A 13238-nucleotide genomic window follows, 5' to 3' on the forward strand; every position below is an offset into this window, starting at 1 on the left:
TTGAAAATAGCAGGTATGCTCCCTATGGTTTGTTATTTTGTTACTCGGATAGTCCCTGAGTAGATGTCAGTTAGTTTGGAAATAACAGGTATGCTCCCTATGGTTTGTCATTTTGTTACTCGGATAGTCCCCAGAGTAAATGTTTGGGGACCATCCGAGTAACAAAATGACAAACCATAGGGAGCATACATGTTATTTTCAAAAGGTGGGGACTAAACGTAAAAAAACGTGAAACCACAGAGACCATCCGGGCAATTAACTCTTTTAAATATAGGAAAAGATGTAATTATTTAAATACATATTAATAAAATACATACATTAGTTTGGTTAAGATGCAGTTACAATTTTCTTAAATATATTATCTTATTATTTTTATGTTTATGTAAAGTATTTCTCTCACAAAAGGTTTGATATAGTTTAAATGTAAGTTAACATGATTGATTTTTGATAACGTTTTATGTTTCGGTCAAAATTTAAAGAATTAACACCTAACAACACGCGTATGTGGCTCAATGTCTTTAGTCTTTTTGCTTGGTTTGACAGTCCCGCAGCAACGCACGGGTTCTTAAAACTCGTTCAACTTATATAATGGAAACCCGTTACAAGTTAATATATACAGGAGTAAACTACCAAAATGGTACCTTTGGTTACTTTTATATTACAAAACTCAAACATTTTGAATCTGGATCCATATGGTTTTAATTTTGTTGTCATTTTCATCGAAAAGCAAAATCTGGTCAGATTTTTCAGTTAATATTCAGTTTTTTTTTTTTTTGTTTTTTCTTCCCTTTTAATGAAGGGCAAAATAGTTAGATTTTTTTTTAATTTGTTATAATAAAACGTTAAAATACTATTTTTCCATTCATTAAAAAAAGAAAGAAAAGAAAGACAAAAAAGCTGGATAAAACGTTAATTGTTTATTTCAACAACTTGCAAAAGTTAAAAAACAAACAGTCTTCTTCTTGCAGACTGCAGAGGTTTGGTCCACATCTACTGCTACAGATGTGGTACGCAAACTGCAAACATTTTACATCTGAAAAACAAATAGCACCTAAGTCTCTTAAAAACTAGGGTAAATTAGTTTTTGAGTACCTGTGTTTTATGTGTTTTAACCATTTGAGTCCAAAAGCAAAAAGTTTAACGACCTGAGTCCCCATAAGCATTTTCTTTAACCATTTGAGTCCAAATTTCTAACATTGCTAGAATTTTTTGATTAATTATTGTTAAATGACCAAAATACCCTTATAGTTATAAAATAAAAAAAATAAATGCCCTATATTAAGACAGACTTACTCTCTCTTTAACAGACTCAACACTCTCTCTCTCTCTCCAAACAACCACCGCCGTAACCATTCTCCGGACTCAAAATAAATTACCTCACCGTCACCACTCCACGACTGCACCTTCACCACCACTCCACCACCGCACCTTCACCACCATCGTGAACCGTCACAAATCATCAAAACCTCAAACCAACATTCAAGTTCCCCATGATCAAAACCCCTCAAAAATCATCACTCATAAATCTAATTATTTAAAAAGCAGTTCATCCAATTTACATAATTCTCCAAAGCCATTAGTTCAATACCTTTGTATTGCCTCTGTTGAACTTTTGTAAAAGGACACACATCAGCTGGAACCTTTTTCGCTCAGCTTATCACCCCCAAATTTGAGTCATCTTCTATCTTTATGAGTCATCTTCTTCAAATCAACCCATTCTCAGCAATATACCGACCCGACCCAAGCAATTATCTGGATCGGGGTTACCTTACCGGAGCAGCAACACTTAATTTTACAATCACTGTTTTGAATCAAGATCCTCCGGCGGAAAAGCACCGGCGGCCAGAAACCCACCTCCGACCGCCGCTGCTGCTGCCCAAATGACTGCCGCACAGACGCCATTATCGAAAAATGAAGGTGAATTTGGTAGTAATCACGAAAATGTCATCAAGAAGTTAGAAGCAGATGGGTTTTGCTCAGAAAGACATAAAGATTAAAACCCTAATTTGCATTTGGTGTCTTTAACAACTTAAAACCCATAAAGCTTCAAACTTTGGGAAAAATAAGAGTGGAGTTTAAAGTGAAATTTGTAGAGTATAAGATGCCATTGAAGATTGAACTGGTGATGGGGTTTAAGGTAATGAAATCTATGAAGATGAAGAGAGTGTGTTGAATGAATGAATGATCGGAAGTATAAGATGCCAGATGAAGTTTGAATGTTGTTATGGTGGTGGCGGCGGCGACGTTAGGTTGGTGATGGTAGTGGTGGTGTGGTTGAGAGAGAAGGGGTGAGACATGAGGAAGAGTGATAATCAATGTCTGTTGTGTGTGTGTGTGAGTAGTTGTGACTTGTGAGATAGTTTATATATTATTAAGAATTAATAATAATATGTAGGGGCATTTTAGTCTTTTAATGAAAATCTAACAGAAAATTCAAACAGAGTTATAAATTTGGACTTAAATGGTTAAAGAAAATGCTTATGGGGACTCAGGTCGTTAAACTTTTTGCTTTTGGACTCAAGTGGTTAAAACCCATAAAATACAGGGACTCAAAAAGTAATTTACCCTAAAAACTATATCCATAAATTTCGAGGTTATAACATTACTATATATGACCTTTTAAACTCGATTATCTGCAAGATAGAGTTTATGGAGAAAAAGACCCATGCGTTTGAGTTTATGGAGAAAAAATCCGCCGTGACGCGCGAAATATTTCGCTAGATATATACAAGAATGATATGTTCATGAAATCACATACTGTTGAAGGGGCCAACTTGATTTTCTTCATAATTGAGGGGGCCCTATTCAAAGACAAATAAAACACACACACACATACACACGCACGCACGCACAAATCGATTATCTTTCTCGAAAACAACCAAAAAGATTCAAATAATCCGAATATATACATACAATTTGATCTGTATCTATACCTTTGATTCGTTCAATCTCTCGTTTCTGATTCATCAATCGCCGGTCAAATCCACCAACATTTCCGTTTCTCGTCGGAAAATCACGTCATACATCACCAGCGTCGGTATTTCTTCACAGATTCCGATTTATTTTGAAATAAGGTGCATAAAATCCTGTTATTTCTTTCAAATTTCAATAATAGTTGAGTATAACTGCACAATTGATAAGTTATTTGATTGATATTCATATTGCACCATTGGAATGTTTTGAGTTGTTTGTACGGATGCTTGCATTTGAATATGCAAGTAATTTACTGAATTAGGGTTTATAGTTTGTACAGATGCATGAATTCTGTTGTTTCTTTCAGTATTTAATAATAGTTGAGTTTAATTGCACAATTGATTAGTTATTTGATTGGAATTCACAAGTGGAATGTTTTGAGTTGTTTGTACAGATGTGTGAATTTGAATATGCAAGTAAATTACTGATTTAGGGTTTATAGGTTTGTATAGGTGCATGAATCATTAGTATATTTGCATAATTTATAAGTTATTTGATTGAAATTGCACAATTGGAATGTTTTGAGTTGTTTGTACCTATGCTTTGATTTTAATATGAAAGTAAATTACTATATTAGGGTTTATAGGTTTGTACTAAGCAGTCAATAGCGGTGGGATAGCGGTTATCGGGCCTTCCAAAATAGCGGTCTAGAATAGCGGAACCGCTATTATCGGTGCTATTGACTGCTATTTGACTGATATTGACCGTTATTTTAAATGCCTTGGTTGATGTGGACTGAGAGGAAGATTTCATGGCTTATGATTAGATCATGTTTCTAATACTGGCACTTTTGAGTTTCGACTTTTGATATTACTATCAATATTATATATGTTTTACGTTTTATATGTGTATATGTATAAATTTTGCATGATATAAAATTACCGATATCCCACCGCGATAGCCTATATCTCAAGTATCGTCCCTTGACTGCTATTTGATTTTGGACCGCTATAAATGCATAGGGTTTGTACAGGTGAATGAATCCTGTTGTTTCTTTCAAAATTCAATAACAGTTGAGTATAATAGCATCCTTAATCGATAAGTTATGTGATTGAAATTGCACGATTGGAATGTTTTGAGTTGTTTGTACACATGCTTGAATTTGAATATGGAAATAAATTACTGATTAGGGTTTATAGGTTTGCACTGGTGCATGAATCCTGTTTAATCTTTCAAAATTCAATGATAATCGCATCCTTAATTGATAACTTATTTGACTGAAATTGCACAATTGGAATGTTTTGAGTTGTTTGTACGGATGCTTGAATTTGAATATATAAGTAGATTACTGATTTAGGGTTTATAGGTTTTAAATTGGCAGGGTGATTGATTATTGTACGTATTAGCTGCAGCTGAGTGTTATGTTGAAGAGTATAATTGGTCGTAGTAGTAGTAAACAAAATGCCGATATGGAATCTTTTTTTCCGATTAGGCCCGATTGCCAACAACATGTTCCTAAGACCAGATTTAAACCTAAGGTGTGTGAAAAATGGTTTCCGTCTCATATTTTTTAGTTATTAAATGATTGATCTGTGATGATGTACATGGAAACTTGGTGATTGTTCAAATGTTTCAGGTTGGGAAAACTTTAAGTGAAAGAAGATGGAATGCTGCGTTTGATAAAGACGGTCGTTTGGATATAGCAGCCGTGCTTAGGAGGATACAAAGAGGGGTACGATTTTTGATTTTGTGTTTTTGTTACGCAAGTTATGTATGTGCTCATTGTTCATATTTCTTGTAAATTTATAGCTTCCTATTTTACAAGATATGATGATTGAAGTTTCTGAACCTTGCACCCATATATATGTCGGGAAACTGAAATTATTTGGATGAGTGACACTATCTAGTTAGTTTCCTGCGTGTTATGTTTCTAGATGGATTAGTTTCTTACCAGATCAATACACCATTATGCCTAATATGGTTAACTTTTCTGCACGTCTCCATACGATGCGTGTTTTAACTGTAACAAACGCTGTGATGGACGGATTGATTTTGGATCTTGGTTTTAAAAAGCGCGCCTGAGGCGCGCCTAGGGAGGGGCTGTCGCTTTTGTGTAGGCAAGGCGAAGGTTGCACAAAAGGTGCAGCTGAGGCGCGCTCCTCATGTACATGACGAATTTGGCGCATCAGGATGTTGTACAACAGGCTTTTTAGGTTGTACATATATGTTATTTAGATATTAAACTATATCTAAATATATATAAACTATATATAGAGCTTATTTGTGTCTAAATGTTGAGTAAATGATGTTAGAAACCTATAGAAAATATATAATATCTAAAAAATATATTTTAAATTGCGCCTCGTGTACGTAAAGGGTGCTCTATTGCACTTTGCGCTTCAGTTTTAAATACTGTTGCCTCGGGGCGCTTCTCGCTTTTTAAAACCAAGAATAGGATAACAATCAAATTTCAATATATCTGAGTAATGGAACTTCGAGTCCACATAATCGTGTATTATGGTGTATTGCTGTGTTGATTTGGTCAGTTTTGTATAAAAACGTTCGTCTGTCCAAGGGTTACCTTCTGTTTTATCTGAATATTTGAAGTTTATACTTGTACAATACTACAATATTGTTAGTCATTACCTTCTTTCTGTTTTATCTGTTCATTTTTTTACTTGTGTAATATTTGTCAATCATAATTCTTAACTCTTGCTATTCCTTGTGGTGCAATGATTATACGGGACATCAGCTTTTTACGACAGTAAGGAGCAAAATAAACTAATGATATAATTCTTGATGATTATAGGGCATTCATCCATCAATTAAGGGGGCAGTCTGGGAATTTTTGTTGGGTTGTTATGATCCCAACAGTACCTCCGAGGAACGAGAAAACCTCAGGAAAAAGAGGAGGTGGTATTCTCAACTAAATCTTCATCGATAATTGTAGAATGCGTTAACTAGTTAGACCATTTATCTCTTATATTATTCTCTATTTTATTGTAATAATAATATAATCTCATCTTTTTTAGTTTAGTGAACTACACGGATAGTCCCAGTAGTTTTCCGAAATTTTGGATTTGGTCCCTAGCTTTTTAAAAGCACACGGATGGTCCCGGTGGTTTGCACTTTGTGACGCATTTAGTCCCCAACTTTTGCCAAAAGTACATGGATGGTCCCTGTGGTTTGCACTTTGTAACTCATTTATCCCTAACTTGGACCTTCTGAAACCTTCAGATTTGTTGGCTGGAGACTAAATGTGTTACAAAGTGCAAACCACAGGGACCATCCGTGTACGTTTCAAAAGCTAAGGACCAAATTCAAAATTTTGAAAAACCACAGGGACTATCTGTGTACTTTACTCTTGTTAGTTATATCAAGTTTCATGTTCATATTTATTTCATCTTTTGGTGACCCCTATCTTTACCCATTTATAGTAATACTACTCATACATAAAACCATAGTTATCAAAAGCGAGCGCTTTTGGCGCCTAGGCGCTTTTTCTGGGCGACTCGCATTTACTGCGCTTATAGTTCCTAGGTAATAATAGCGCAGCTTATTTCATCCCATGCGTATTTAATTCCGGCGACGGTGCTGCTTTCAGCCGGAAACCAGGAAGAAGGGGGAAGAAGAAGAAGAGAGCGGCTGCGTTCATGAGTGTGTTAGGCTTTTAGGGTTTTAAATAAGTTTAGGTATTTAAACATTTAACCCCTCTATCTTTCCGTAGTTTATATTCAGTCCCTAAAACTTGTATTTTTTTACTTAAAAAGTGTAAAACTTGTTTGTGTATTTAAACATTTAACCCCCTGTACCTTCAGTAGTTTACATTTGGTCCTTAAACTTTTTAATTTATACATAAAAAGTATAAAATTAACATTATAAATACATATATAAATTATAAATAGCTGTTTTTTATTTTTTGAATTATCTACTACCTTATCGCTTTTTTTTTCTCGGGCGCACGCTTTATTTGCGCCTATCGCCTAGGCCCTAATCAGTGCCTATGCGCCTAGAGTGCGCTTCGCGCCTTTGATAACTATGCATAAAACTATAAAAATGCCTTAAATAATGAAATAGTACCTGGTATTACTGGAAACTTGTTAACCAACTACTTCATTGTTCTGTTGTTAGGGAACAGTATAATTCATGGAAGGAGGAATGCAAAAAGATTGTACCCATTATTGGTACTGGGAACTTTGTCATGGCACCTTTAGAGTCTGAGGATGGAGAACCTGTAGAAAGTAACGGAATTCTTCAGCCAAACTCTGATGATGAGTCCGACAAGAAAGTATCCCAGTGGAAACTTAGCTTGCATCAGATAGGTTGGTTAACCGTTAACTCAGCTTGCATCAGACCATAGTTGTCAATAGCGCTCGTAGCGCCTGCTATAGCGTATAGGTGAAGGGTCGCCACAGACCGTGTAGTGATAAATAGCGGATTTTTAATTTACTTTTTTTTTATTTAGATGATAAGTGATAGCGTATTTTTAGCACTTTTATACATAATTGGTCCTTTGGTCGAGTAAAATGCCATTTCGTCTCTGAGGTTTGGCCAGTTTTGGACTTTCGTCCAAAGGTTTGTTTTTTCGCATATGGATCCAAAAGGTTTGAAATCTTGCCATTTTCATCCAGCTCGTTAACTCCGTTCATTTTTCTCCGTTAAATCAGGGGCATTTCCGTCTTTTTTGTTAACTTAAAGGGCAATTCGGTCTTTTTCAGGGGTTTTCGGACTTTTTACAAAGAGTGAAAACGACCGAATTGCCCTTTAAGTTAGAAAAAAAAGACAGAAATACCCTTGACTTAACGGAGAAAAATGGATGGAATTAACAAGCCGGATGAAAATGGCAAGATTTCAAACATTTTGGACCCATATGCGAAAAAACAAACCTTTGGACGAAAGTTGCAAAACTGGCCAAACCTAAGGGACAAAAATGACATTTTACTCTAACTGGTCTGTTAAATATGGTTTTTATGTTTTTTCTACCCCTTTATTGCTAAACATGAGATAGTGGGCGTTATTTTGTCGTTGTCGCTACGTAGTATATAGGTAGCCTGTCGCTATGGTCCGCCATTCGCTATTGACAACTATGCATCAGACAGAAAAGCGATCACAAAATAATATTATTTCAATCATAGTCTAGATTTTTTGTATAAAATGATTTAGAGGGTTTTATGCATAAGAATCACAGTTTGGTAACTTTAACCTGTTTGATCCACTTCCTTTTTAAACTAATGTTTTGTTTTTATTTTATCCATTTGTCACGTTTTGCTTTTGCAGGTTTGGATGTTGTACGCACAGATCGTGCTCTTGTTTTTTATGAAAATGAAGCTAATCAGGCCAAACTTTGGGATCTTCTTGCCATATATACTTGGGTTGATGACGATATTGGTTATGTTCAAGGTGAAAAACTCCATTCCTGGTATTAAAACTATAGGGCGTAAAGCAGCATATCAGTTGTATCATAATCATTTGCTTATTATTTACTAATTTTAAGCAGGGATGAATGATATATGTTCCCCAATGGTAATTCTTTTGAAGGATGAAGCAGATGCCTTTTGGTGCTTTGAGCATGCAATGCGTAGAGTGGTATGCCTTAATTTCTTTATAACAGAAATAAATAGTAGATTCATAATTCACTATATACAATTCTTTATACAACTCTCGTTTCCTTTTTGAAGAGGGAAAACTTCAGGTCTAATGCAACTTCTATGGGAGTACAAGCACAACTTGGAATACTTTCACAAGTTATGAGAGTTGTTGACCCAAAGCTTCATCAACACCTTGGTAAGTTGACCCTACTAGTTATAACTCGTTAATTGTTTATCACTAAATTTTGATGAAAAACACTTTTTATGACACTCGTTTGAATCATAAAATTGATTATTAGACCATCTCCAATGCAATGCATTTGTGGTGCATTTGTGACATGGATGATGAGTTGGAGGAGAGAGGGAGTAGAGAGAGAGTAGAAATGTTCTTGGCTAAGTGCATGCATTTGTGGAGAGAGAATGAGGTTTGTGAGTAGTGGGGTCAGGGGTCTTAAATAAAGAAAGAGAAAGAGCAAAGAGAGTAAATAGTGAGATGACGTGACAATTTTTTTTATAAAAATTTTCATCTTGCATTGAAGATGGTCTTCAATTTAGAGTAAAATGCCATTTTCGTCCTTGAAGTTTGGCCAGTTTTGCAACCTTCGTCCAAAGGTTTGTTTTTCCGCATCTGAATCCAAATAGTTTGAAATCTTGCCATTTTCATCCGGCTCGTTAACTCCATCCATTTTTCTCTGTTAAGTCAGGGGTATTTTCGTCTTTTTTGTAACTTAAAGGGCAATTTAGTCTTTTGAATACTTGTACATTAATCTAAATGCTTGTGCATAAAGTGAAAAAGACCGAATTGCCCTGTCAGTTAACAAAAAAAAAAAAAAAACGGAAATACCCCTGTCTTAACGGAGAAATATGGATGGAGTTAACGAGCCAGATGAAAATTGCAAGATTTCAAACCTTTTGGATCCAAATGCGGAAAAAAAAAACCTTTGGACGAAAGTCGCAAAACTGGCCAAACCTCGGGGACGAAAATGGCATTTTACTCTTAAAAATTTATTATGCAAAATCATGCTCCGGAATATTGTAGAATTGTAGTTGGGTCACAAAAACTAGATAACTACAATACTGATTTATATTCTGCATAAACTGATTTAGGAGGTTGCTGGCATTAAATCTATAGTTTCGACTCATTTGAGTTGTTTTCTTTTTAACTATTTATTTTCTGTCCATTTGACCTGTTAAGAGGTATAACATATCCCGAATTGACCCATTCATAAGCAAATAGGTTGACCGTTGAATTTGACAACTTTACACTAATTGAAAACTTCCTGTTTGTTTTACTTAATCAGAGGGCTTGGACGGTGGAGAATATTTATTTGCCATCCGTATGCTTATGGTACTTTTCCGAAGGGAATTTTCCTTTATAGACGCCTTATATTTATGGGAGGTAAAAAAACCACATGTTTAATATTTTAATTACCTGCAATTATAATAACTATGTTCTCTAATGTCTCCGAATTTGAAAATATCATGTTATTCTTTCTAAATGTGAAATCAGGTTATGTGGGCCATGGAATATAATCCAAACATGTTTGCTGATTATGCTTCAAATGGTTCGCATGAAGTTGTAGCAACAAAATTAAGCAGTAAAGTACTACAACAGTATGGAAAATACGAAAGAAAAAACGTGAGAAATGGACGAACGGATCAAAAAAGTCTTCTTGCTGTTTTTTTAGTGGCGGGTGTTCTCGAGACCAAAAACAAAAAACTCCTGAACGAGGCTAAAGGCCTAGATGATGTTGCCCAGGTTCGACGCAAAGATTTGATAATTCTTTTTATAAAATTTAGCTTGCGAAATATGGTCATAAATTTATATATTTCAATTGTGATTTAACTCTTGAATAAAATAATTTAGGAGATTATATGGCCTATTTGACATATTTCTTTTAAGCAAATGCTTTTCTATTTACTTGTTTGACCCGTTGGATATAAATACACCATGAATTGACCCATTCCTAAGTCCTAACTAATAAGTAGATGGTTTGAACCTCTTAACTCTAGTCTTATTTCCTTTTGGTATCTTGGAATTTATAGTCGTTTCTCGTTTCAGATCATGGGTGATATAACCGGAAGCTTGGATGCAAAAAAAGCTTTGACAGAAGCACTGAAAATTCACAAAAAGTATATGAACAAGGCAAGCATTACATCTTATTATCTTAACTAGTTTTTCTTACGTACATGTTACGAGGTGGAAAAATGGGCTGGTTGGGCTGGTGGTTTTTGTGTGGGCCGAAACAGGCCTGGTTAGGTTGATCCAATACACTTGTCCAAAATAATTATCTTTAGAGTAAAATGCCATTTTTCTCCGTTAAGTCAGCGGTATTTTCGTATTTTTATTTAGTTACGGTATTTTGAATACTTGTACATTATGCTGCTGGTACATAATGTGAAAAAGACCGAATTGCCCTTTAAGTTAACAATAAAGACGAAAATACCCTTGACTTAACAGAGAAAAATGGATGGAGTTAACGAGCCGGATGAAAACGGCAAGATTTTATATCTTTTGGATCCAGACGCGGAAAAACAAACCTTTGGACGAAAGTTGCAAAACTGGCCAAACCTCAGGGGATGAAAATGACATTTTACTCTTGTCTTTATGATAATGAACTAGTCTTAGATATGATTACTGTCTACAGAGATTACATAAACGAAATTCTGAATAAAATGATTATAAGATGTTTTATGCATAAAAAATGCATGTTGGACGCCTGCCGACCCATTTGACTATTTGACCCATTTTCTTTAAAGCTGTTCTTTTAATTTTACCCGTTAGAAATAACACATAACCACTAACGTGGGGCACTTCTGTTTTCGATTTCAGGCAAGAAATTGATGAAAGTTAAGTTTTCTCCAGGCAGCTATGTAACCAATTCTTTTCTTGTGTGATTCTTGACCTCTATATTCATCCATTAGATCTTCCTTCGGTGCTAAGTTTTCCCTGAGTTAGCATATTGTAGCTGGACCGACACGTGGGACCCACATACGTCTCGTGTGGAATTGACCCACATGGGTCTCGGATATTGAGTCCGTATGATATTGGAGCAACTCAAAAACCGTGTAATTCTTTGTATCATTGTGTATTTGTATAATGCCTCTTCCCTGTCTCATCACGTTTTTTATGTAAAATGAGAAAGTATGTTTCGTAACTATTAAAATGACACGTGGACCCCTTATAGTCTTGTGAGTGACCAACTAAACCCTTGCACTCTTGAACAAGTGGTACTTCGTGTGGTGGCAAGTGAGTTGAGTCTAATCTCACAACACAACACAACGTACCATATAGGTGTGCTTTGGTTTTGGTTTTGATAAAAATTTTGCATCGAATCTGCTAGCTACAGTTTCAGGAAATGAATAAAGCAAACCAGCAGGGACGCAGGGTTGGTGGGTCTGCTGGACCGGCTGGTTTACGAGTTTGGTGGTAAAAACCATTACTCCGTGAACTGAAACATTTAGATCTCGTACCGGTTGCCAAATGAAATATTTAGATCTCATACCGGTTGCCAAAGTAGTCGACTTGTTACGTACGTTTTGGTTGGTTTCAAACGGCCTTTAAACACCCATACAAGGATAAAGGAAATTGTAAATCCCTATTTCAATTTACAAGTAAACTCAAATAATTATAAGTTTTTGACCATACCACAGTCTGAATTTCATATGTTATAGAACTCAATGGATATTGATAACCATTTATTTTAAGCTATAAATAATGTAGGATTTTTATATGTATATTTTAATATCATGAATTAACGTAAAGTTTTGTCTCGATGTGAGATATAGATGGTGGCCAGCTACCAAGTCAGTTAACCGATCAATATGTTAGTCATTTGTTGTACCATAACAGAACAATTGAATGTTTAGGTATCATCTCTAACATTAAAATGGGTACATGTACTATCTTAGAACAAAAGTACAAGTATTTAATGGACTTGAACAATTACTTTAAACATCTTGATTACGTGACAATTGTTAAGAGGCTATCCTCTTGGACGACTATCTTCTTCTTCGATCTCTCCATCCTTGGAATCGATGAAACAAAGATGACGATCGGAGGTGGGTTGCAAGGAGGCACCGATGATGCTATAGTTAGAGATAGCAGATGGAGAGCATCTCCAATGTTTGTGAGAAATATGTGGAGCTGATGTGGAGGAGAGAGTAAGAAGAGAGAAACAAAGAAAGAAATGTGTGATCATGGATGGCGACGGATGGAGTCTATGAGAAGAGGAAGACAAAGGCATGCGACGCATTCGTGCATGTTTGTGGGCAAACTCGAAACATATCTGACATAGCTTTGTCCGTGACGTATTCTAATATATAATCAAATTTCATGTAACATAATAAAATAACAAATATATCTTTAAAAATGAAAATAAATTACTATTTAATATAGTTAACGTAAATTTATTGATACATTGAAACCCCTGATATATAGTTATCTCGAAATTATTTGCTTGCGTTTACACCACTATCAAACCAAACCAAACCGTGATCTTGAATGATTACCAATCAGCGTATCCTAGTGATACAAAGATATGTACATAGTGATGGCGTCTCTATTAGGTTGAGGGTTCAAATCTAATGGTACACACTTGGGTAGATATAGGTGTATGATTACCGGTAGGGGTGTCCATGAGTCGGTTTTGACCCAAAATCATAACCATAACCACGATGTCGGTTAATGGAAATCCATGACCAATCGATTATGATAGTTTTGGTTATTCGGTTCTA

The 13238-nt window shown here is 35.4% G+C and overlaps 1 protein-coding gene across 5 annotated transcripts; it reads left to right on the forward strand.

Annotated features, from left to right (window-relative positions):
• The first annotated feature begins 2781 nt into the window (after positions 1 to 2781).
• LOC110885913 (TBC1 domain family member 15) lies at positions 2782 to 11686 on the forward strand. 5 transcript variants are annotated; one of them, XM_022133649.2, is made up of 12 exons: positions 2782 to 3074; positions 4295 to 4451; positions 4550 to 4645; positions 5723 to 5826; positions 7045 to 7235; positions 8191 to 8313; positions 8411 to 8499; positions 8592 to 8697; positions 9803 to 9900; positions 10012 to 10260; positions 10564 to 10647; positions 11335 to 11684. In XM_022133649.2, exons 2-12 carry the CDS (start codon positions 4335 to 4337, stop codon positions 11344 to 11346), a joined length of 1269 nt encoding a protein of 422 aa, XP_021989341.1. In that variant the 5' UTR covers positions 2782 to 3074; positions 4295 to 4334; the 3' UTR covers positions 11347 to 11684. The 5 variants fall into 5 exon arrangements, with proteins under 5 accessions (XP_021989341.1, XP_021989343.1, XP_021989342.1 ...); XM_022133651.2 differs by having other exon boundaries at positions 4320 to 4451; XM_022133650.2 differs by having other exon boundaries at positions 4326 to 4451.
• The last annotated feature ends 1552 nt before the right edge of the window (positions 11687 to 13238 follow it).

The sequence above is a fragment of the Helianthus annuus genome, chromosome 1 (genome assembly GCF_002127325.2).
Source record: "Helianthus annuus cultivar XRQ/B chromosome 1, HanXRQr2.0-SUNRISE, whole genome shotgun sequence".
NCBI lineage: Eukaryota > Viridiplantae > Streptophyta > Magnoliopsida > Asterales > Asteraceae > Helianthus > Helianthus annuus.